General features: G+C 47.0%; 1 protein-coding gene across 1 annotated transcript in view; it reads left to right on the plus strand.

The window, feature by feature from the left end:
* The window catches only part of gfral (GDNF family receptor alpha like), a 118314-nt gene that overhangs the window by 85567 nt on the left and 6530 nt on the right, over nucleotides 1–26217 (plus strand). Inside the window, exon 6 of the mRNA XM_078542840.1 lies at nucleotides 16523–16856. Within this exon, the coding sequence (XP_078398966.1) occupies nucleotides 16523–16856 (334 nt within the window). The remainder of the gene's footprint in view (nucleotides 1–16522; nucleotides 16857–26217) is intronic.

Consider the following 26217-nt stretch of genomic DNA (forward strand, 5'->3'; position numbering starts at 1 on the left):
TTGACATGGGCATTGCTGCATGTATAGCATTTATTACCCATCCCTAGTTGACTTGAAAAGATGGTGGTGGGCCTTCTTCTGAACTGTGCTGTCATTGTTTAATACAACTGAATAGCTTGCTAGGGCACCTCAGAGGGCAGTTAAGAATCAACCACATTAGTGCAGGTCTGGAGTTACATATAAACCAAACTTGGTAAAGGCAGCAAGTTTCATTCCCTAAAAGGCATCAGTGAGCCAGTTGGGCAATCCATGCAGCTTTGTGTTCACTTTTACTGGGATTAACTTTGAATTTCCAGGTTTTTAAACAAACTGAGATCCAAATTCTCGATAAGGCATGGTGGGATTTGAATATATGTTTTCTGGATTATTAATACAGGCCTCTCAATCGTTAATTCAGTACTATAACAGTTTTGCTGATGCATACCTGTCAAGTCATGCTATCAATTATGGGGAAATTCCTGTGATCTATCAAGTACAGAGTGACCAAGCACATGGACAAATATCAGCTGATCATAGAGCCACCATGGATTTGTGCACTGTAAGTCATGTCTCAGGAATCTACTTGAATCTTTTGAGAAGGTTACTACTATGCTGGGTAAGGGAGTGCCTATGGATGCTGTCAGTGTGGACATCGAGAAGACATTCGATGAAGTTTTGTACAAGTGTTTATTAGCAAAAATGGGAGCACATGAAATTGAAGGTAAATTTGGGATATGGGTTGCGAGTTGGATGGGAGGCAGGGAGTAAGGATTAAGGGATTTACTTGTGCTTCTATCTGTTTAGTACACTGCATTCCCAGCTCAGGATGAAGTCTGCTCTAAATTGGGAGACCAAACACAGATTGGGTGACCTCTTTACCACATACCTCCGTTCAGTCCGCAAGTGTGACCCTGAGGTTCCAATCGCATGTCATTTTAATTCTCAGCCCCCTCCACTCTAACCCCTCTGTCGTTGGCCTCCAACAATGTTTCGATGAAGCTCAATGGAAACTCAAGGAACAGCACCTCACCATTCGATTATGCATTTTACAGCTTTCAGGACTCAACATGGAATTCACAATTTCAGATCATAACCTACGCTCCAAATTCTTCAGGCAATAGGTGCTGGTAATGGTTCTACTGTTGCCATTCACACCTTGTCTAGACCCATATTTTGTTGTTTCACTTGTCCCATTACCATGCTCTTTTGCCTTACACCATCATCCATTTTGTCACTTCAGAAAATAAGAAATTCATAAGGGACAGAGCAGGACGAGGCCCTTGTGCCTGCTCCATCATTCAGTAAGATCATAACTGATCTTCAAGCTCAGTTATAACCTCCTGCACTATCCTCTTCTGTCTTCATTCCCTTATATCCAAAAATCTATCAACTTCTGTCCTGAATACACTCAACAACTGTGCATCCTGGGATAGAGAGTTCAAAAGATTCACACACCTCTGAGTAAAGAAACTTTTCTTCATCACAGTCCAAAATGGCCAACCCTTATTCTGAGAATGTGATCCATTAATGCTAGATTTCCCAGCTAGGGGAAACATTCTCCCAGCATCTACCCAGTCAAGGTCCTTAAGAATTTTATATGATTCAATGTCCTTTAGTTAATTTTAATTTTTAATTGCTAATTTTAAATCTGAGATTGATATATTTTTGTGAACCAAAGATATTGAGGAATATGGGACAAAGGCAGGTATATGGAGCTAGGTTGCAGATCAGCCATGATCTCATTGAATGGTGAACTGCCTTGAGGGGCTAAATGGCCTCCGCCTGTTCCAAAGTTCAGTAAGAGCACCTTTCATTCTTCTAAACTTGAGGGAATATAAGCCTTGTCTATTCAATCTCTCCTCACAGGTCTATTCCCTCATCTCAGGAATCAGTCTAGTAAACTTAGGTTGCAATTCCTCTAAAGCAAGTATATCCTTCTTAGATAAGAAGTTAAAGAGTCTACACAGTACTCCATGTATGGTCTCACCAAGGCTCTACACAATTGCAGCAAGACTTACTCTTATATTCAAATCCCTTTTAGTAAAGGCAAACATACCATTTGCTTTCCTAGCTGCTTGCTATTGCTGTATGTTAACCTTCTTTTATTCATATACAAGGTCACCCAGATGTTTCTGAATGCCAACATTTACTAGTCTCTCACAATGTAAAAAATATTCTGCTTTTCTATTTTTCTCAAACTAATTTCTATTTGCCATGTTCTTGTCCACTCACTTAACCTGCTTAAATCCTTTTGCAGCCACTTTACATACTCCACACAGCTTACTGTCCCACCTAGATTTGTATCAGCAACAAACATGGATGCATTGCGCTTGGTCCACTGACCTAAGTCATTGATATAGATTGTAAATTCCTGAGGCTCAAGCATTGATCCTTGCAGTGCCTAACTATTAACCGCCTACCAACCCAGAAACGACCCTAATATTCCTACTCTTTGTTTTCTGGCCATTAACCAATCCTTAATCAATGCTAATATATCACCTCTAATCCCATGAATTTTAATTTTCTCTAGTGATCTCTTGTTCTTGTCTTCTGGTGTGGCACATTATCAAATGCGTTTTGAAAATGTAAATACACTGTATCACTGGTTCCCCCTATCCCACCCTATTATTTGTACCCGCCGGCCATAATGGTGGCTTTTCACGCCGTATTGTCCCAATCCTGCCACGTTAATTAGGCATTCCCAGGAAACACGCTGTTTCCATGGCAGGTGGGCTCTGATTCGCCCACCACACCATCGCCTCGCTGCTTCGTCATGCCGGTAATCATATTTAAAGTCCAATCGCGCACACTCCTCTCAGAGCTCCCAGCCCATGACAGCTGTATTGGGAGCATGGCCCTGAAAAGCAAGAAGATTGTAGCTCCCAGATTTAGACAGGTCCCTCGAGCACCTCTTGAATGCCTTGGAGGCCTGCCGTGATGTCCCCTGGCTGCAGGAGGACCAGCAGCATCAACAATCCAGCGTGGGAGGTGGTGACAGCAGTGGTCAGCGCCAATGCCCTGAAAAAGAAGACAGCCATTCACTGCCACAACACCTAGATCTAGAGTAGGTTCGAGTTCACAATCTGGTGGCCACTGCATGGACACGTGTCCGCAGCAGGAGGAGGCAGGTTCAGCCGTGTTCCCCGGCGGGGAAGATCACACAGGGCTGCTGGAAGCCATCAACAGAGTCAGAGGAGTGTGTCCGCCTGCTCTCTGATGAAGTGATGCCCAAATGTGCGCATATGGAGGTCTCATGAGGAGGTTGGCGAATGCCATGGAAACCTTGGTCCAGCAGAACGTGGAGATGCGCGCAGACCTGCACTCCATTGCAGGAGCCATCGGTGAGCTCTTGCAGTAGCAACACGAGAGGGAAACGGGGCACCTCGACATCCCCCCAGGTGCTTCTTCCCCTCAATGGTTCGGCTCAGGGACCTCGGGCACCTGAAGAAAGGAGGAACGGCAACTGGACACCCCTGAGTCACCCACTCAGGAATCTCAGAGGCTGTCCACTCCAACTGAGTCCCTTTTGTCTGTGAGCCCCTCAACCTTTTCCTCTGTCACCACAGAAGGAGCAGCTGGCCCATGAGTGATTCTGGAGGGAGAAATGTATGTGGCTTTTGGAGTCTCCTGCAAGCACTCTCCCACCCACTCGGATTCTTCACATATCACACTCACCTCAATGTCCCGATCATTTTCAATGCTGCCTGCTGGGGTTCGCTTTCAGTTGTCCATCTGAGCTGACCTGCATCTCCGCCCACAACAATGATCACGCTCCCATGCAGCCCCTGATCTCGCCCACCACAACTCTTATTTCACTTTCGATTTGGACAGCATGGTGCTAATTTGGTTTTACTTTTGCTCCCCCATCCTTTCCCCTCCCCCAGTCAACTATTTCCTTTCTCCCATCACTGTTGCCCCCCCACCCCCGCTCCGGCATCACCTTTCACCTGCCCTCCGTTACCTACTAGGCACAACCCTTTTCCTTCAGAGGTGTCCAGGTGAATGGGCACATTTCCTCCCTTCCCAAAAATCCCATCCCCATCCACATTATCCTCCCCAGCCCCCTCTTTCCCACCCCCAGGGTCCGTGTCTGCCTCCATGTCCTCACCAACCACTCTGGCCATCCTTTCTAAAACTACTATCGAACCCTCACCCTCCCACCCTACAACCTCACTCTGCCCTCGGTCATTCTCACCATTCTCTCCCCAGAACCCATTCCCCCTGGAACCCCTTCCCCCTTAGAACCCCTTCCTCCACTCTAGCCCTCCCACAACCCCCTAGAATGTTCCCCCTTGCCCCACCCACCACCCCCGCTTAGTCCCTTCCTGACTCTCTCAGGCACCCTTACTTCTTCTGCCAACCTTAGTTCTTCCCCACTTGTGACTCCTTCCTCCAGCCTTACCTCTTCCTCCAAAGAGGTGAGAGTGACTGCCCTTGACATCAAGGCCGCATTTGACCGAGTATGGCATCAAGGCACCTTAGTAAAATTGGAGTCAATGGGAATCAGGGGGAAAACTCTCCGCTGGTTGGAGTCATACCTAGCACAAAGGGAGATGGTTGTGGTTGTTGGAGGTCAATCACCTCAGCTCCAGGACGCCACTGCAGGAGTTCCTCAGGGTAGTGTCCTAGGCCTAACCTTCTTCAGCTGCTTCATCAATGACCTTCCTTCCATCATAAGGTCAGAAGTGGGGATGTTTGTTGATGATTGCACGATGTTCAGCAACATTCGTGACTCAGGTACTGAAGCAGTCCATGTCCAAATGCAGCAAGACATGGACAATTTCCAGGCTTGGGCTGACAAGTGGCAAGTAACATTTGTGTCACACAAGTGCCAGTCAATGACCATCTCCAACAAGAGAGAATCCAACTATCACCCCATTACGTTCAGTGGCATTACCATCACTGAACCCCCCACTATCAACATCCTAGAGGTTACCAAAGACCAGAAACTGAACTGGACCAGCCATATAAATACTGAGGCTACAAGACCAGGTCAGAGGCTAGGAATCGTGTGATGAGTAACTCACTTCCTGACTCCCCAAAACCTGTCCACCATCTACAAGGCACAAGTGAGGAGTGTGATGGGCAATAAATGCTATCCTAGCCAGCGAAGCTCACATTCTGTGAATCAATGAATAGCCTCACTTTTTCCTCCAGCCTTATTCCTTCCCACTTCCCCACTCCATCAGACCATCAGAAGCCTCACTTCTTCCTCAAGCTTTACTCCTTCCTCCTTTCTGACTCCTTCCTCCAATCTTGCTTCCTTCCCCACCCTTACTCCCTCCCTTCTCCACACTCCTTCCTCAACCCGGACTCCCTCCCCTCTCCGCACTCCTTTTCTCCCCGGACTCCCTCCCCTCTCCGCACTCCTTCCTGCCCCCGGACTCACTCCTCTCTCCAAGCTCCTTTTCTCCCTGGACTCCCTCCCCTCTCCGCACTCCTTCCTGCCCCCGGACTCACACCTCTCTCCAAGCTCCTTTTCTCCCTGGACTCTCTTCCCTCTCTGCACTCCTTTCTTCCCACAGACTCCCTCTTCTCTCCACATTCCTTTTCTCCCTGGACTCCCTCCCCTCTCCACGGTCCTTCCTCCCCCTGGGCACCCTCCCTTCTCTGCATTCCTTCTGACCCCTAGACTCCTTCCCCTCTCTGCACTCCTGCCACCCCCCCACCACCCCCGTGAACTCCTTCCCTTATACCTTCCACCCCATTTACACCTAGCTCCCCAGATGCCATCTTCTCCCGTTACCCATTCCTCCTCCCCATACTCCCTCCCCTCCAACCTCCCCCCAATACCTTTAGTCCCCCCTCCTAACCTCACCCCTTCGACACCTTCATTCCCCCCTTCTCAACCTCATCCCTGACACCTTCATTCCCCCCTCCCAACCTCACACCCCCAACACTTTCATTCCCCCCTCCCAACCTCACACCCCTGACACCTCTTCCTCTCCCAGTCGATCCTAGACCTTCCTCTCCCACCCGCTCGGCCATCATCCATTGTGAGCATCAACAGTGACGGTCCAACTTCTGTGCTTTACAGTGGAGCCATGTCCATGAGAATACACCCAGCATGCCATAGACGTTCCTCCAGTGTGCCATTGCTGTCAGGCTCCAGCATCTTCTGCTCCCCGGATGTCCACGATGTGAGCAAGGCCCTGACAGATAAGTCCTGACTTCTGCACGTCACGGTGGTCAAAATGAGTTTTGCACCGGTGTATTTTCCCGCCGACATGTGTGGATGATTCAGCGACGGGGGTGGTGGGGGGGTGCAGTGGTGGGATTGAGTCCAGCAGACTGGCCTTTTTATGATATGCTGATGTGTTGCAATGAGGTTCCCGACATTCCCGACGCAGCCTGTCATCGATGGGCTGGGCGGACAATTGCAAACTGGTTTCATGATGTCGTGAAGCTTATTGTTGGCCTTCTCGCCATATTGTCCACTCACGTCACCTGACTCGCCTGACGCCAGCGGGCACGGAAAATTCCGCCCTCTGTTTCTCTCTCCACGGATGCTGCCTGACCTACTTAGTATTTCCAGCATTTTCTGTTTTTAATTCATATTCCCAGCATCTGCAGTATTTTGTTTTGGTAAAGGGAATGTATTCTGATTAGCACAATATGACAAGCAGTGTTCTCAGGGATCTGTATTGGGGTCTCAGATTTTTACCATATGTTTCAATGACATGAATGAATGAATAGAGAGCAGTGTATCCAAGTTTAGGGTGAACAAAACACTGAATAGATGGGAGCAGGATGTTTCAAAGGGACATCGGCAGATTAACAGAATGGGAAAAGTTGTGGCAGTTGAATTTCAATGTAGGCAGATCAAGAAAGACACATTGGAATATTTTCTTAATGGTGCAAGTTTTGAAACTGTGTGTAGGTGATTTTGCCTCTTCCTCAGGTTCAGAGACTGAGGGTTACAATTGACAGGCTTACATTAAATCCAGCATCTTTAATAAAAATTTTAAACAAAACAGTTCCAATTAAATCATACAGTTGCTCCTCTGGTGGTCCATCTGTAATGGCTGTAGGTCACTTAGGAGTGACCTTTGACCAAGATCTTCCTGCTTGGTCACCGGGACTCTTCCTGTCAATATGTATCTTCTGGCTTCCTTTTTGAGTTCTTCTGTGTGGGACTTTTTCAGGGTTTTAAATACAGAATACAGTTTTTGAAAGCTTATCATGATGCTCTTCTGGAGTCAGACTGGTTAGCTGGGTGCATGATCAGCTGTTGGTTGGTTATCCCATTCCCAAGTTGTCTTCCATTGGCTTAGCCATATTATAAGGAACATATCCTTTTATTCCTGTTGGACTGTTGTAGAGAACATATCGTTTATTTTTCTGTAGGACTGTAGTAAAATTACAATGGCTGAAGTTGAAAGACATGTGCACTGGAACAGGATGAGAGATATATACAATGTTGCAGCCCTGGAACAGAGTGTGCCATGAAAGACAGGATGGTGCCGGAGAGGAGTCCTGGACCAAGGGAGCTGCCTGACAACAGCATTTCATTTGACTTTTGACCAGGGGACTAGGGTTTTGTGTGACAGTAGTGCAGAAAGCTCCTAGCCTGAAAGGAACAAGACTTAAAACCACTTTCTCCTGTGTGTGGTAGATTTCACAGCAGAAAGCTCCTGGCCTGCAAAGAGAAAATGTCTAAAAATCTCTCTTCCTCATATCTCTATAATCTGCTCTCTCTCTGAGGAAACCGCTGTAAAAAGGGAAAGGGGAAAACCACTGTTAGAGAAATTGAAAAGCAAGTTTTCAACCAGTGAACTAAATACTGAAAGTGCTGGGAGACCACCTTGTGTCATCAACAAGGACTGAAAGGAATTTGGAAGACATCAATCAAAATCAACCCATCGAATCCTGCACTCCGGATTGGTGCTATTGAACTGTTTTATCCCACCCTTAAAATCCGTGTTTTGTGTGTCTTAATGTGTCTTGTGTGTGTGTGAGTGTGTGTATAGGGATTTAAGAAGGGAGTAGAATTTAAGCTATAGTGTTAGAAGTTAGCAGCTCATATTTCTTTCTTTTGCCATTAGTTAAAGGCAATTTGTTCAAAAATCAGTTATTTACTTATTAAGTTTATAAACCTAGTGTTCGTATTCTGTTAACCTAAATGAAGCAGTTAGGTAGAATTGGGGCAATCTTGTGGTTTGGTCAAACTTTTCACATTTGTCGTGGCTTGGGGGAAAAGTGGGGCTTGATATTACAGCGCACTATCCCCAGTGAGTCATGACAATATAAAGACTTCTTCCCTGTCCCGCTGTGATCATCTCTGCTGATTTCAATCAGTCTGCTGCGATTAATAGTTCTATTCAATATTGTCCTATTCAATTCAGCAGTTTCACTGCAATTAGCAAGTATCGCATCTATCCGGTTTCCACATAGCAAGTTTCGCATCATTCCAGTTTCCACATAGAAAGCACTGCTTTGAACTCGGTCCATTAACCTTTTACTTACATGGGGAAACACAAAAGGATTTGGGTTTCCAGGTACTGAAATCACTTAAAGCTAGAACGGGGGCACAAAAAATAATCCATGGGGCTATTGGAATACTAGCATTTATCACAAGTGGGTTACAATTACAAAGGGAAAGAGTCTTGCCTCAATTGTACTGAACCTTAGTCAGATCCCATCTGGGATATTGTATTCAAGGTTATGTTCGCCAGCTCATTGATCTTTACTTGAGTACAGGGCAGGTTCACCAGAATCATACCAGCTCTTGAAAAGGTGATGAAAATAGTGGGCAGAAGAATGTCTATGCTTGTTATTTGCATGAACTTTAAGTCTCTCATAAGAGACTATTAGCTAATGTTGTAGTTCAGGGAATTTGAGGAAATTACTAACCTGGTTAGGAAATTGGATGAGCGGCAGGAGACAGAGAGTAGGGATAATAGGCAGGTTCTCTAATTGGCAAGATGTGACGAGTGGTGTTCCACAAGGATGTGTGTAAGGGTCTCAAATATTCAATATATTCATTAACAACTTACAGAATGGGATAGAAAGCCACATCTCCAAATGTACTGATGACAATGAGATAGGCTGCATTTTAAGGGGAGATGATGGGGTAGTGGTATTGTCGCTGGACTATTAATCCTGAGACCCAGGTAATGCTCTGGGGACCCAGGTTTGAATCCTGCCATGGCAGATGGTGGAATTTGAATTTAGTAAAAATCTAGATTTAAAAGTCTAATGATGACCATGAACCTGTTTGCTTCACGAATATCCTTTAAAGAAGGCAATCTGCTGTCCTTACCTGGTCTGGCCTACATGTGGTTCCAGATCCCACAGCAATGTGGTTGACTCTAAAATACCCTCTGAACAAGGGCAATTAGAGATAGATAATAAATGTTGGCCTAGCCAGCGACACCCACATCCCATGAACGAATTAAAGCTTAAAAAAAGCAGTGTAGATGGAAGTGCAAAATTTCAGATGATGATAGATTGTGTGAATGGCAAATGGATTTTGGTGTAGATTAGCCACATAGAACAGAGTACTTTCAAAATGGTGAAAAGCTAGAACAGTGGAAGTCCAAAGAAATTTGGGGATCCAGATACATAGATCATTAAAATATCAAGAACAGGTACAGAAAATAATCCAAAAGGTGAAGGAAATGCTGGCCTTTATATCCAGAGGATATAATAGAATACAAGGGAAGCTGTGTTTCAGCTGTACAAAGCCCTGGTTAGACCACACCTGGAGTACGGGGAGCAGTTCTGGGCATCACACCTTAGGAAGGATATATTAATTTTGGAGGGAATATAGCATAGATTTATCAGAATGATTGGACTTCACAGGTTAAATTATGAGGAGCAATAACTCAAATTAGGGTCATATTCCCTGAATTTTAGAAGGTTAAAGAGAGACTTGATCAAAGCTTTCATGATATTATGGGGAACAGATGGGGTAGATAGAGAAAAACTCTTCCTACCTGCTGGGGTGTCTAGGCATTGTGGGGGGATAATCTAAAAGTTAGAGCCAGATCTTTCAGATGTGAAATTAGGAAACATACGCACAAAAGGTCATGGGAGTTCAGAACTCTCTTCCACAAATGGAAATTGATGCTAAATCAAATATAAATTTGAAAACTGAGATTGAATTTTTTGACCAATGATATTAAGTGAAATGGGGCAAAGGCTGGTATATAGAATTAATTCACAGGTCAGCCATCACCTCATTGAATGGCAGAACAGACTTGAAGAGTTGTCCTCCTCCTGTTCCTATGTTTGTAAATGTACTTTATTGACAATGCAATGGAAGTCCTTTCTATACTGGTTGAATGTTCATCATAAGATAACTGTGCAGAATAGAGAAACAGAGTTAAATATAAAGTGCATAAATGGATATCAATATCAGCGAGGAAAGTATGTGAGGTTTTACTATGGGCTTCGGGACCCTGACATCAGGACCATTGGAGGTCCTGAGCCCACACTTACTGGTAGCTTGCCCACCAGCACAATCTTCCTGGCAACAGGGAAATCATGTCTAACCAATTTACTGGAGTTCTTTGAAGGAGTCACATGCACTGTGGATAAAGGGGAACCTGTATACCTAGTGTACTTGGATTTCCTGAAGGCATTTGATAAGGTGCCACATATTGCAGAAAATAAAAGCTCATGGTGTAGAGGGTAACGTGTTAGCAAGGATAGAAGATTGGCTGGCCGGCTGGCAGAAAACAGAGAGTATGCATAAATGGGTCTTTTTCTGATTGGCAGGATGTGACAAGTGGAGTCGCGCAGGGGTCTGTGCTGGGGCCTCATCTTTTTACAATTTATATCAGTTACTTAGATGAGGGGAGTGAAGGCATGATAGCTAAATTTGCAAATGACACAGAGGCAGGTAGGAAAGTATGTTGTGAAGAGGAAATAAGGAGGTAGCAGAGGGATATAGATAGGTTGTGTGAACGGGCAAAAATCTGGCAGATGGAGTTTGATGTATTCTTCCTTTGGCGGGAAGAATAAAAAAGCAGAGTACCACTTAAATGGAGAATGGCTGCAGATATCTGAGCTGCTGAGGGGTCTAGGTGTTCTAGATTAGGTTAGTTCTAGGTTAGTATGCAGGTACAGCATGTAATTAAGGAGGCAAATAGTATCTCCGGGACATAAAACGTTTCTTGAACTGCTGTTCCCGTCGCATTCTGAGATCCACACTCAGTGCCATGCGCCGCCATATGAACACACTCGACCTCTCCCTCCAGCAGCACCGGTTTCATTTTATTCTTCGTCTCATCCAACGCCTCAACAAGAAACTTTTTCTCTTTCTCTCAAGTGCTAAGGAACGCAAGCTCCAACAACTCATCGACACCAAAACCCATCCAGTACCCTCCGCCCCTGCCTGTCCCTCTGTCCCCACCCCATCTTCCAATCTCAGCCCCGGCCGTGTATTCACCATACCCCCTGACCTTCCCCTCTCCGACGCAGAATGTTCAGTGCTCAGCAAAGGACTTAGTTTCATACCCTTACGTCCTCATCTCAATGAATTTCGGGCTCGGCATGATGCTGAACTCTTCTTCCGCCGTCTTCGTCTCCGTGCTCACTTCTTTGGGCAGGATTCCTCTCCCCGTTCAACGGATTCTTTTAACCACCTCCAATATTCTCCCTCCACCTGGACCCCTCCCTCTGGATTCTTACCTTCCCTTGATCTTTTCATTAAGAACTGTCGGCGTGACATTAGTCGTCTCAATTTCTCTGCTCCTCTCACCCATTCTAATCTGTCTCTCTCTGAACTTACTGCACTCTGTTCTCTCAGGTCCAACCCTAACATTGTTATCAAACCCGCTGACAAGGGTGGTGCTGTTGTTGTCTGGCGCACTGACCTCTACCTCGCGGAGGCTGAGCATCAACTCGCAGACACTTCCTCCTACCTCTCCCTGGACCATGACCCCCCACTGAACATCAAGCCATTGTTTCCAGGACTGTCACTGACCTCATCTCCTCTGGAGATCTTCCTTCCACAGCTTCCAACCTGATGTTTGCCCAACCTCGGACAGCCCGCTTCTACCTCCTACCCAAAATCCACAAACAGGACTGTCCCGGCAGACCGATCGTGTCAGCCTGTTCCTGCCCCACGAAACTCATTTCTCGCTATCTTGACTCCCTTCTCTCTCCCCTTGTCCAGTCCCTTCCCACCTACATCCGTGATTCTTCTGACACCTTACGTCACATCAACAATTTCCAGTTCCCTGGCCCCAACCGCCTCCTCTTCACCATGGACGTCCAATCCCTCTACACCTCCATCCCTCACCAGGATGGTCTGAGGGCTGTCTGCTTCTTCCTCAAGCAGAAGCCCGAACAATCCCCATCCACCACTACTCTCCTCTGTCTGGCTGAACTTGTTCTCACACTGAACAATTTCTCCTTTAACTCCTCTCACTTCCTCCGAATAAAAGGTGTGGCTATGGGTACCCGCATGGGCCCCAGCTATGCCTGTCTCTTTATGGGGTATGTGGAACATTCCTTGTTCCAGTCCTACTCGGACCCCCTCCCACAACTCTTTTCTTCGGTACATCGATGATTACTTCGGTGCTGCTTCATGCTCTCGTTGGGACCTGTAAAAATTTATTAATTTTGCTTCCGATCTCCACCCCTCCATCATTTTCACATGGTCCATCTCTGACACTTCCCTTCCCTTCCTTGACCTCTCTGTCTCAATTTCTGGTGATAGACTGTCCACCAATATCCATTACAAGCCTACCGACTCCCACAGCTACCTCGACTACAGCTCCTCACACCCCACTTCCTGTAAGGACTCCATCCCATTCTCTCAGTTCCTTCGCCTCCGTCGCATCTGTTCTGATGAAGCTACCTTCAAAAACAGTTCCTCTGACATGTCCTCCTTCTTCCTTAACCGAGGTTTTCCACCCACGGTCGTTGACAGGGCCCTCAACCGTGTCCGGCCCATATCCCGCGCATCCGACCTCACACCTTCCTCTCCCTCCCAGAAACATGATAGGGTCCCCCTTGTCCTCACTTATCACCCCACCAGCCTCCGCATTCAAAGGATCATCCTCCGCCATTTCCGCCAACTCCAGCATGATGCCACCACCAAACACATCTTCCCTTCATATCCCCTGGCGGCATTCCGTAGGGATTGTTCCCTCCGTGACACCCTGGTCCACTCCTCCATCACCCCCTACTCCTCAAACCCTCCCACGGCACCTCCCCATGTAAACGCAGAAGATGCAACACCTGCCCCTTCACTTCTTCTCTCCTCACCGTCCAAGGGCCCAAACACTCCTTTCAAGTGAAGCAGCATTTCACTTGCACTTCCCTCAACTTAGTCTACTGCATTCGTTGCTCCCAATGCAGTTTCCTCTACATTGGAGAGACCAAACGCAAACTGGGTGACCGCTTTGCAGAACACCTTTGGTCTGTCCGCAAGCATTACCTAGACCTCCCTGTCGCTTGCCATTTCAATACTCCATCTTGCTCTCTTGCCCACATGTCTGTCCTTGGCTTGCTGCATTGTTCCAGTGAAGCTTAACGCAAACTGGAGGAACAGCACCTCATCTTCCGACTAGGCACTTTACATCCTTCCGGACTGAATATTGAGTTCAACAATTTTAGATCTTGAACTCTCTCCTCCATCCCCACCCCCCTTCCTTTTCTTCCCCCTCCTTTTTGTTTTTTCCAATAATTTATATAGATTTTTCTTTTCCCACCTTTTTCCATTATTTTTAAATGTATTTCCACCCATCGTTTATCTATACCTTTTATGCCCTTTTAATCTTATTTCACCCTACCCCCACTAGAGCTATCTGTACCTTGCTTGTCCTGCTCTCCACTCTTAATTAGCACATTCGTTTAGATAATATCACCACCTTCAACACCTCTTTGTGCTTTTGTCTGTGACATCTTTTGGTTATCTCCACCTATCACTGGCTGCTTGTCCCAACAACCCCCTCCCTTCTCCCCTCCCCCCAGCTTATATTTCACCCCTTTCCTATTTTTACTTAGTTCTGTTGAAGGGTCATGAGGACTCGAAACGTCAACTGTGCTCTTCTCCGCTGATGCTGCCAGACCTGCTGAGTCTTTCCAGGTATTTCTGTTTCTGCTTTTGAAATAGGATGCTATCCTTTATTGTGGGGAGAATCTTTGGCTCGGCGAGCGGGGACAGGGCCCGCTCGCTGAGGCGTAACATGACGTGTGGTGACGTTGGGCATGCGTCCCGACGTCATCGTGCATCATTCAGATTTTCAGTTTGGCGGGTGCGCAACCAAGTCAGCTGCACACCCGCTGAACTGTCAAAGGCCCATTAAGGCCAGTTAATTATCAATTGAAACAATTAACAGAGCTGCCCATCCAATCTTAAGTTTGGCGGCAGGCGAAGAGCCCAGGTGGCCTTTGCATTTATCATGGAACCTCATCCACGAGCGGGATGAGGCTTCATGAAGGTTTTTAAAGTCTTGTAAAAATTTTTGATAAAATTAATAGACATGTCCCAGCTCATGTGACAGTTTCACATGAGGGGACATGCCTTAATTTTTTTTTTCCTTTATTAAACTTTTTTGAACTTAAACTAATCTCCCTGAGGCAGCTCTGTGCCTCAGGGAGATTTCTGTGCTCTTTTGCGTGCATGTGCAATAGAGTGCAGGCCCCAACTCAGGCAACTCCCCCGCCCGCAGGGAGCGCTCAGAGCTTCCGGGTGCTCGTCACGCTGGGCGGGCCTAAACTGGCCCGCCCACATAAAATGGCGGCACCAGCGTGCACGCCCACGCCCGCTCCCCCCCAACCCTCCCGACGGGGAGAAAATTCTCCCCTATGAGAGTAAATGAACATAAAAGTAAGGATGTTATGCTTCAGTTATACAGGGAATTGGTGAGACCACATCTCGAATATTGTGTGCAGTTTCGGTCTCCTTATTTAAGGAAGGATGTAAATGCATTGGAGGTGGTTCAGAGGAGGTTTACCAGATTGTTACCTGGAACGAGCAGTTTGTCTTATGGGGAAAGGTTAGACAGACTTGGCTTGTTTCCACTGGAGTTTACAAGAGTGCGGGCTCACTTGATTGAACTTTACAAGATCCTGAATGGTCTTGGCAAGGCAGATGTGGAAAGGATGTTTCCTCTTGTGGGTGAGCCCAGAGCTATGGGGCACTGTTTTAAAATTAGGGGTCACCCTCTTAGGACAGAGATTAAGAGAAATTTTTTCTCTGAGGGTTGTGTGACTTTGGAACTTTCTGCCACTGAAGGCAGTGGAGGCGGGGTCATTGAATATTTTTAAGGCAGAGATAGACAGGTATTTGTCAGGCAAGGGAATCAAAGGTTATCAGTGGTAGATGGGAATGTGGAAATAGAAACACACACAGATCAGCCATGATCTTAATGAATGGAGGAGCAGGCTCAAGGGGCCAAATGGCCTCCTTCTGTATGTTCCTATGTTCATATGACAGGCTCCAAGCTCCTTACCACAGGAAAATTAAACCATGTATCAAGTGACTTTCACTAACGAAGCTTCTTTGATTCTAAATCTGCCACAAGCTCCATAAGAGCATTAATGGCTTTGGAAGCTACTCACCTGGACTAATATGATTCAATTTCCTCCAGTTTTTGTAGTATAATATTTCAGCATTACATCCAAAGGCGAAATTCAGATCATAACGCAAAATGGGAGTAATAATAATTGTTAGCTCATGCCCTCCGTTCGTCATTATGGTACACCATTTTTGAGCTAAGAAGCACTGACGGATTTTTGTTAATTCTTTGTTTATGTTTTATTCATTTTGGAATGGGATCGTTGCTGACAAGGCTAGCATTTATTTCTCATCCCTAATTGTCTTTGAGAAGGTGGTGAGCTGCCTTCTTGAACCGCTGCGTAGGTACATCCACAGTGCTGTTAGGAAGGGAGTTCCAGGATTTTGACCCAGCGACAGTGAAGGAACGGCAATGCATTTCCAAATCAGGATGGTGAGTGGCTTGAGGGAAACTGGCAGGTGGTGGTGTTCCCATGCGTTTGCTGCTCTTGTCCTTCTAGGTGGTAGAGTCTGCAGGTTTGGAAGATGCTGTTGAAGGTGCCTTGGTGAGTTGCTGCAATGCATCTTGTAGATGGTACACCCTGCTGCCCCCATGTGTCAGTGGTGGAGGGAGTGAATGTTTATGGTAGTGGATGGAGTACTGATCAAGCAGGTTGCATTATCCTTGATGTCATCCAGGCAAGTGGAGAATATTCAATCACACTCCTGACTTGTGCCATGTAGATGTGGACAGGCTTTAGGAGTCAGGGGGTAAGTTACTTGTCTAAGGATTCCCAGCTTCTGTCCTTGTAGCTACAATGTTTAAATGGCTGTTCCTATTAAGCTTCTGGTCAATGATAACCCTCAAGATGTTGATGGACAATATGGAACAATATGGAACCAAAACAGGTAAATGGAGTTATGATATCAGCTATCATCTAGTTATATGGTGGAACTGGCTGGAATGGCTGTATGGCCGCCTCCTCTTCCTATGCTGGTGGAATTTCTTTGCGTAACTGCACTTTGTTTCAACAAAGCCTTGTACATACTGTGCTAGCTTTCTGACAGTATTCTGTTTGCTTGCAGAACAGAAACATTCCATGTCTTGCTTGAAAGTAACTGAGCAATGCATCAAGGATCAAGACGTGTGCAACAGGCACCTAACTCCACAGAAGAAGGCTTGTCCTCATGCTCGTAAACATTGCAACCTCAACAATTGTCACAGTGCAATTCGATCCTTTTACGCCAAGATCTCACCAGAACTTGCCCAGATGTTAGTGTTTTGTGGTTGCCACCCATCCGATGAGCTTTGTCTACAAGCAAAGGAAACTCTCCACAACAATTCCTGTGCCAATCACATGGACACAAAACCAACATGTCTACATCTAAGAGAAAAATGCCTCAATGAAGATATATGCAGGTTAGTACATGACGTCACATGTCAAGTATCTACACAGATTCTCCCTGCCAGACTATCTCAACTCAATACTGATTGAGCATGGATCCAAAGCACATAACTACCTCTGACCTATTTTTGAGTGTTGCGATCACCATAGAGATTCATTAACCAAAAGAACAAGATTTTCCTCAATCTCATCCAAGTGAAGGAAATTACCGGATAAGATTTCATTTTTTGTAACTTTTACTTGAACATGAATCAGAATCAACGTAAATTAAACATAAATTAATAGTCATTTTACACATGGAATAGCAGATACCACAAGGACTACCTCATGGAGTTTCTATGTGGTCTACTCTGCCTGTAAGTGTCTTCCAAGCTCAGATATTTCTAAGGCAGAATTCCAGTCCCTTTCCTTCAAGGACTTAGTTGACTCTTTGCAGACCACATTTCCGCGTGTGCAATCTTCCACACAATGGTGCACTGCTTTCCAAAACATTCTCAACTATCAGCTCCCATCGGACACGGTAGTGTGGATCTGCCAGAATCACTGTTACGTTCACATGGTATGGCTGATTCTAGGCATTCAATCATTCAGGAATTAAAGAAACAGCAGCAGCACTCCAACCGCACAGGAACCCAGCTCTCTCACTTAGCTTGCAGAAAGCCTCCTGTCTCCAGCTCTTCCTTTTCCTCTGTGTCTCTCTGCCATGCAACCTCAGTATTTTAATTTCCAATCTGTTGGTACTGCTTCCTGGTCAAAGGTCACCAGGCCACATGGATCAGTATTTCTTATGAGCCAACAATTATAATTGATCCCTTTACAAGTGATACAAACTCTTAGAAGTCCTTTTGAGACATTTTTTAAAACAATTACCAATTCCCCAAACCTTTTTTTTTAAGTAATTACAAGTTTTCCTTACTGTTACTGCTTCCAGGACAAAGATAATCACAATGGTTTAGAGCATCAAGGGATTATGAGCTAGGACATATAAATGGAGTGAAGGTACAGATCATCCAAGAGAACAGGTTTTCTCCCATGGGGCAGGTAAACCTCCAGGCATCTACTCAGGACACAGTGTAAAGCAATTGCTGAGGATGCCAATGCCAGGACCATTGCAACAGGGAACATGCTTACAATGTCAGAAAAGCTTCAATGATCTAGCTAGAGTTGTTAAAGTAAGGACAGTTCTTATACTTTCTGCTCACTGTGGCACCATTCACAGCTTCATTATTAACAACACTTACAACACTACCCTCCCCTACTCCCCTGCACTGTTCTGCAATCACTGCACACACTTCACTCAACATCCTTCTCTTCAAGTTCATAAACTCACCACTATTACACTCCAAGCTCACCCACAACTCGCATCTCACACACACACACGATCAGCTATTCCACCATGATAGCCACATTCTCCAAACTCGCCACAGCACTCTTCATTCCTTGCAGGAGAAGGTCACAAACAACACTAGGCAATGGGCTGTCACTGTGGAAGGAAGAGTCTGTCTGTCCACCCTCGCTCCCCTTGAAGAGAGCAGCCTGGCCATCATGGGAAGGAGCAGACTGGAGTTTGTGGTCACAGATGATGCTGGAGGAGACACTGTGCAGGGTCTTATACCTAATCCTCTTTGGCTCTTCTGACTTCCCCCTCATCTCACACACTCTGAATGACAAGCTGCTGATCCTGTTAACACCCAGTTTTCTCTTTCACTGCTTCTCCATCACTCCACAAGCTAACCCTTTTAGTGAAGGAAGAGGAGCGCAGTGTTCCTGAAGATGCACTGTCACTGTGTCTGACCCTCACAAGCACCAGCTCAGATACTGACACCACGGGGACTTTAGAGGCTGGGTTACAGGAGGGGTTTGCATGTGATGACTCGCTGGGCACAATTGTGAAAGAGGGGGATAGGGCAGCTCACCGGAGAATGGAGTCACACATTAGTACTGCTGCAGAGGACTCAGGTGCTAACTTTGAGGGCTCAGGCTACTGAAGATAGCTTATGGATATACTTTGGGAAATGTTGGGTGTATTGGGCAGTTTGCTGGAGAGCTTGCACAATGTCACAGAGCATGGAGGAGTCCAAATGCAACTTGTCTTCAGACTTTGTGCATGTGCAGAGTATTGGGAATATTCTGCCCAACATGGTCCACTGCCATCGTGGCTTGGGAACCATTTTTGGCAGGGCTTGCTGGCTGCAGAGATGATCAGAGCGCTGATGCTGAGTCGCAGGAGAGGGGTCTTAGCTTCATTGGAATGGAACCTCCCTTCCTCTGAAGGGTGACAGCATGCCTGCATCCTCAGTATGCCCCCTATCAGTGCCCTAGTTAGTACAACCAGACAGTCAGTGCAGACTGCCCCATCCCACACTGAGATGCTGCAGTCTGCAGCTGCGCCTTTGACTCAGGGCTACTCAAGGCCAGCCACCACAGCCATCTGAAGTGTCCTCAATGGAAATTCAGTAAACTTCCAGCTCCTAAACGGTAGTCAGTGGGAAAAGCACTTTGTGGAAGCACGAGGATAGGGAAACAAGCTAAGGGCTTACACAGAGGTGATATGTGATTTTTCTTTGTTAATGATGACGCAGTGACAATATTCAATAGAACAATTTGTTTTCTATTCTAGATCTGTTGCTGATGTTTATATTTGTAGTGAAATGTAGGCAAGACCCATAAGGCTGGATTGAATTAAAGCAATCAGATTGGGGTTGTAAGGATGCTGGTGCTTTCAGTTGTAGGACCGTTGGTGTATTGGGAAGAGGAGAAATAATTTAGCTAGATCAATCCTCCCTGAGCTGGTCTTTAAGTGCTCTGGTAGGTAGGGGCACCGGTAGTCAAAACAAATCCTCCTCACCCTCTTCATGCTCCTCCCCCTCCTTCTGCTCTTCTTCCTCCCCACTCCAACTTCTGCACCCATCCCTGCACTTGCTGCCACCCAGGTGGTGCTAAGGACTGGCATCTTATGATGAAGAAAAGATAGAGCCTCAGTGAGTTTATGTTGATGAAATGCTGCGTGTATGGCTCCCTGCGCAGTGCCTCCCGCTTCCCTCTTCTGGCAGCTGCTCCTGACTTGCTGCCTCCTTGTTGCTTCCTTTCCGGCTTCAGCCTCGATGACAGCCTTACTAGACCACCCATGACTGCAGCTAAACTATTGGTGAGGCACTAACAACACTGCAACACCAGCAAAGTATTGCTCTCTTTAAAAACAGTAAACTTTCCAGTCTCAGTCTTGAACATTTCAGTTGACTCTCTGAGTCCACAACTTTTTGAAGGTGAGAGTTCCAGACTTCCACTATTCTCTTTAAGCAAAAGTGTTTCCTGAATTCATTGCTAAATAGCCTAGCTATACTGAGGATATGGAGCAAAGGTCAGTAAAATGGAGTTGAAGTGCAGATCACTCAGGCTCTGCTTGAATGGTGATGTAGTCTTGACAGGATTCCTACAATCCTATCCTCCCTATGTTCCTAGATTAGAGTTCAAGTCCGAGCTTGAAGTTGTACAGTGCTCAATTGAGCTTACGTTAATACTACATTCAATTCTGATCATCGACACGCAGGGGAGCTAGCACAAAAAGATCTGAGCTAGGTCATATCACTTTCTATTGTTTGATCTTGATCAAAGAGTTGCATTGGGCAGAATTTTATGCCTTGCAGGCGGGCGCGCCCCCGACCCAATCGGGCATAAAATAGTGCAAGAAGAATTTGGGCGAGCATCCAATGTCATCCCACATGTGCGCAATCTTCAGGTCAGCGGGCACGTGCATGAGTTGGAGCCACGCCCGCCATCAATTAAGAGGCCACTTAAGGCCTTTAAAAAACCCGATTGAAGCCGATTTTACGTTTCCCGCTCATCACACGGGCAGGCAAGCAGCCCACATTTTGCAAAACTGCATCCAAGGCTGGGATAAAAAGGGTCTGGAGCATTGCCAGTGTGAGTAGTGAGGAGTTTAGGAGATAGTTTGCTGCTGGTTGCTTATTTGAACTTGACAGCTTCATCTCTGTTCTTAGCTTCATTCTTAGCATTTCTAGGCTTCATTTCAGAACTCATTGGTGCCTCCAAGCCCCTTGGAGGATTTTGACCTTGGACCTTTCCAGGTATCAGACAGCCTTCTGTTACCCTGGTAATGGGGATTGCGGTCTCTGCTGGAGGCACCTCCTCTGAGGAGGAAGAGAGGGGTAGAAGGGAGAGGAGGGCAGCTTCCAGGGGAGGGACCTGTGGGAGGAGAGGCGCAGGCACAAGGGGCGCAGAGCCAGCAGGAAGTCCAAGGCGGAGGGGCCGCAGAAGATGCCATATCCTGCTGTCAGAGTTTACAGGCAGTGATGCAGCTACCTCAGTATGCCCGAGGTGCAATGCGAAGGAGGTTCCGCCTTTCCAGGGAGACCATGACCTCCATTTGTTAGATGATTGGGCCTGAGATCAGCTCTGACTGTGTGGGTGGACACCCCATGCCAGTGGCCCTGAAGGTCACAATGGCCCTCAACTTCTATGCCTCCAGCTCTTTCCAGGGGTCAGTGGGGGATCTGTGTGCAGTCTCCCAATCAGCTGTCTACAGTTGTGTCAAGCTGATGACAGAAGTTCTGTTCAAGTGGGTAATGACATTTATTCATTTCCATGCAGACGAGGTCAGACAGGCTGAGTGAGCCAGAGGCTTTGCAGTGATTGCTGGGTTCCCCCGCGTCCAGGGTACCATGAACTGCACACATGTGGCCATCACGGCACCAGCAGGTCAGCCGGGTGCCTTTGTCAACAGGAAGGGCTTCCACTCCATGAATGTCCAGATAGTCTAGATAATCACTTCACCAGCTCGCAGGCATCCCCAGGGTATAAGATGCCATAAGCAGTCCACACATCGCCTGACGCCCTTACAGGATGCAGATTCAGCAAGGTACCCTGACAGCTCCCATGATGCTTATATCCTGAGACATTCCCAGGTGCCGAGGCTCTTCAGTGCTCCAGCCCGACTGGAAGGATGGCTGCTGGGTGACAAGGGCTATCCCTTGAAAAGGTGGCTTGTGACACCTCTCCAGCAGCTAAGAACAGAGGCAGAGCAGTGATAAAATAGGAGTCATGCCTCCACAAGGGCACTGATAGAGAGAACCATAGGACTTCTCAAGGTGCACTTCCGATGCCTGGACCATTCAGGGGGAGCACTACAATACCCCCCAGAGGTATGTCACTGATAGTGGTTGCATGCTGCGCTCTCCACAATCTGGCACTGGCAAAGGGGAACCCACTGGAGGAAGAGGATCTTGATGCAGCTCCACAGGGCACAGTGATGAATCCAGTAGTGAGTCAGAATAGGAGCACGGTGAGGAGAACACTGAGGAAATGGAAGCAGAGCTTTGTATCCTTCAGGGAGGCAGGGACACCAGGGACGCCTTGATCCAATGCTCCTTCAGCTAGGCTGCCAAAGATCCACTCCCGCCTCATGCCAGGGCTGCTGCCTCCATCCAGGATGTCCAAAATGCCCCTTTCATTTGAACTCAAAGTCTATTCAGTGCCTGTGCAATAAAGATTAAAGCCACCCACATCTAGCATTACATACTGGCTACCCTGTACCAAAAAAATACAAAGATGAAACATACTCAGGCCATTAGGAAAAAAACTAAATTTACCTAATTTTGACAATCCAAAAAAATTAACATCACCTTCTCTGGTCTTCAACCCAGACCAGAAGATATAAACAAGACAAACTGGAGATCACTCATGAACTGTCCCTCTTGTGCTCATGGTGCCTCAAACTTACATTTGCGAGTGCTGCGTCTAGATGCTCCCCTCCCTCCTCGCTGGCAGTGGCATTGGAGACAGCCTGCTGACTCTGGTGTCTTGTTGGCCTTGATGACCTTGGCAGTCGTCCCCTGGCCTGTGGAGCCTGTGCTGGCCTCGCCTGGGAGGGAGTGGCCAGTGCCACGGCTGGCATCTCCCCAGTAATCGCAGCTTCATCAGATGTCACGGTCACTGGAAGAGGGGTGGAGGACCTGCTTCCATCATCCAGAGCGCCCTGAGAGGAGCCCACAGAGATGACAAGCAGCTCGTGTGCCAACGTGAGGCCACTCTGGACCTCCCTGGTCGCCATTGATGGACAGGCACCTAGCTGGAATACTGGGTGCCTCATCCATCTCCCACACTGATACTGACCACCTGAGATCAGTGCCTGTGTGAGGGCCTGCAGGTCCAAGTGCAAACCCTGGAACCCCTGATTCTGTTCCATGAGAGTCACCATTCTCTCAGTGGAGGAGACAGTGAGCTCAGCCATGAGGATCAACACAGTGCTCGTGCTCCGCATGGACTCCTCTACAACAGAGACCATGGCACACAGACCCTCATGCATCTCTGCCAGGTAAGCCCAAGCACCTCGCTGGACATCCAGCATCTGCTGCCTAATGGACGACTCCAGAGGCCCATCATCAGCCTTTGACTGAGCATTGCCCTGGTCCCCAGCAGCCCTCCGACTGCCGGCACCCTGGGCACTCTCTGCCTCCGCCTGCTCCTCAAGCGAGTGTGAAGTGCCCTCATCGCAGTGCTCCGACCTTCTAGCTGACAATCTAATGTCCACTGAGGTGCTGGAATCTGTGCTGGTTCCTGGTTCAGAGAGCGGGTGTGACATAGGTGCATACGAAGCCTGGCGGTCCTCTTGTGTCAGGGGTGGTTCTTCTGGGTCCTGTGATTGAGCGCGTGCTGGTGAATCTAAGGGAGAACAACAACATTTCACTAGTTTAAATCATCACACTGTCACTGTGCATGCCAAGCGCCCTGGTGAGACAATGGAGATGTGCATCATGGTGCCCTCATCTTTCAATGATCAATGGGGAATCCAGTTATGAGTTTCCCATCAATGAAGAGACTACACAAGAAAGTTTGCACCATCCGAAGCTCCTAACCTCTGTGCACTGCACTCTTACCTTTGTCTGACACCCCAGCCTATCCACAGCCAGTTGACTGAGGTACGTTCTGGCTCTCTATCTCCAGGGTGTCCTGCTGATATCTGGTTAGGATTGAGACGTTTGGAGGTCTTCCACCTGTCCGCGATCTTTCAATGTTGCTATGGGATGTCTTCTCCTGAAATGACAGAGGAGCATTGATTAGTCCACTCTCTACCTGCAGCGCCATTGCAGCCTGGCCAACCCCACCTGAGGAACACCTTGCAGGGCACATCCGAGTCGTGGCCCTCGAGGTGCAAGGCACTCAGTCCAAGCAGCCAGGGCTCACCCACTTGGCCAGCTCCGGCATCATTGACAGTTAGCACTCAGACTTTAATGCCCTTGAGCGCCACAGGGGGACGGCCAGCCCCTAACACTTCACCACACTGATCCATGCCAACACAGTACCCACCCTTCCCGATCACAGCAGGTCGTTAAACCTTTTGCGGCACTGCACCCATGTGCACCGCACAATGCCGTGGCTGCTGACCTGCACTGCCCACTCCTCCCAAACTCTTTTTGTTACGTGCGGTGGTCTCCTCCTTCCATCTCTGGGAACAAGGGTGTCCCTCCTGGCAGCCACCTTCTCCAGCAGGACTGCAAGGCACAAATCCAAAAAGCGGGGGCTGAGCGCCCACCCAACCTGCCCTCCTGCCTGGCATCTGCAGCCACACTTGATGCCATAAGTTCAGTGTTTCACAATACAGAAGATGCGTACTTCCCTGGCAGCCTTCAAGGAGCTGCCTGGGCTGTTTTTGAACCGGCCGCTGGGTCAACTTTGGACCCGATGGCCGACATGCCCCCATCCCCGCCCACCCCTACCCGACCATTGTGAGGACGCGTATCACATTGGCTGGGCCTTAATTGGCCAGCCAGCGTGAAATTGCGGTCTGGGGCCGGTGGCGGGTGGCGGCCCATTTCCCGACCGGTCGTGGGCCCGTCGAGTGTGGTCACCCACCAAGGGCAAAATTCAGGCCATTGATTAAAAAGGTCCAGTTCTTTTAGGGTTTCAATGCTAAAACAGATCAGGAACATAAAAGATGTTTAATTTTGATCACAATGTTATAACCTTAAAGGAATTCTAATTTGTGCCTTCAGGTCAAGATATGAATTGTTTCAAGCAAAATGTTGGGACCATATGACAAGAAAATGCCAGCAGGAATATGATAAAGACTGCCTTTCAGGACTCAGTTGGGATGAATGGAGCTGCAGTGCCACTGCCGAGTGTATGGCAGCGTACATCAGTACACGTGGCACACTTCTACAGGTGGAATGCACATGCAGTGGTCTTACAAAAGATGACCAACCCCTTTGCAAACTATTCCAGCACATGCTAAACTATCAAAGGTGTTTTGGTAAGTCATGTCATAATTTATTTTTTTACGTTCCCCTCTACTGTTCCCTCCTCCTCTCCTGAAAGTGTCGGGCCTTGGTAGGGTTTGGTTACACTGAATTCATCTTAGGAAAAGTAATGAGAAATAAGGAGGGTGCTAAGTTAAAATGTGTGAGGAAAACAGCGTAAGGGTCCATTGCAGAAATAATAATTCTATACAATAACGCGTGTAGTGCATGGTATATAACTGGTGAGTTACAAGTGCAAATTCAGCTAGAAAGGTAGAGTGTATTGGCCATCACTGAGGTTTGGCTATCAGTTGGGCATGACTGTGAGATAAGTATAGGCAGGTTATAACATCTTTAGAAAGGACTTGTGAAATTAGAAAAGATGGAGGATTAGCAATATTGGTAATGAGAGCATTCGAAAGAGTGAATGTCTATAAGAGTGAATGGGCTATAGAAACTCTTTGGATGGAATTGAGGAATAGAACAAGATGTAAGGCAATAATACTCAAGTTCTGTATGACTAAATGACTACTTTGGTGAGGGCTGCCTACTGATAACAGGGGTAAAGTAGCAGGATGCATAGACACAGAAGTTTGTTGCAAAAAGCATAACAATCATAGTAGGAAAGGTTAATTTTCACACAGACTGGTAGAAGTAGAACAGCTGAGTTTCAAAGGCACTGAATTTCTTGAGTGTACACAAGACAGTTCTCAAGAAAAAAATGCTCTTGAACCAACAAAAGGACAAGCCATATTAGATTTATCAATGAGTACTGAGCCTTAATTAACCACCCAGAAGGGAATAACAGTTTGGAGCAGTACTCTTATTTCCCAATTTTTACTGGTGTTCCATTTTAAGGTATACAAGACCAATTTGGACCCCAGTGTGCTTATTTCCCAGTTTTTACTGTTTTTTTTTCCTTTTGGGCAAGGATCTAATGGCAAGTGAGTATGTAGGTAACAGTGACTATGTATTTGTTAGAATACATAAACTGCTCATACACCTAAAGGGCAAGAGCTCTACTTGTGTAATTAAACAACCTCAGGCAGCAAGAAATGTGAGCAATAATATAAAACTAAAAGAAGGGGGTCATATGAATGCAAAGAACGATAGAGATCCT

Source organism: Cetorhinus maximus, chromosome 5 (genome assembly GCF_964194155.1).
Source record: "Cetorhinus maximus chromosome 5, sCetMax3.hap1.1, whole genome shotgun sequence".
NCBI lineage: Eukaryota > Metazoa > Chordata > Chondrichthyes > Lamniformes > Cetorhinidae > Cetorhinus > Cetorhinus maximus.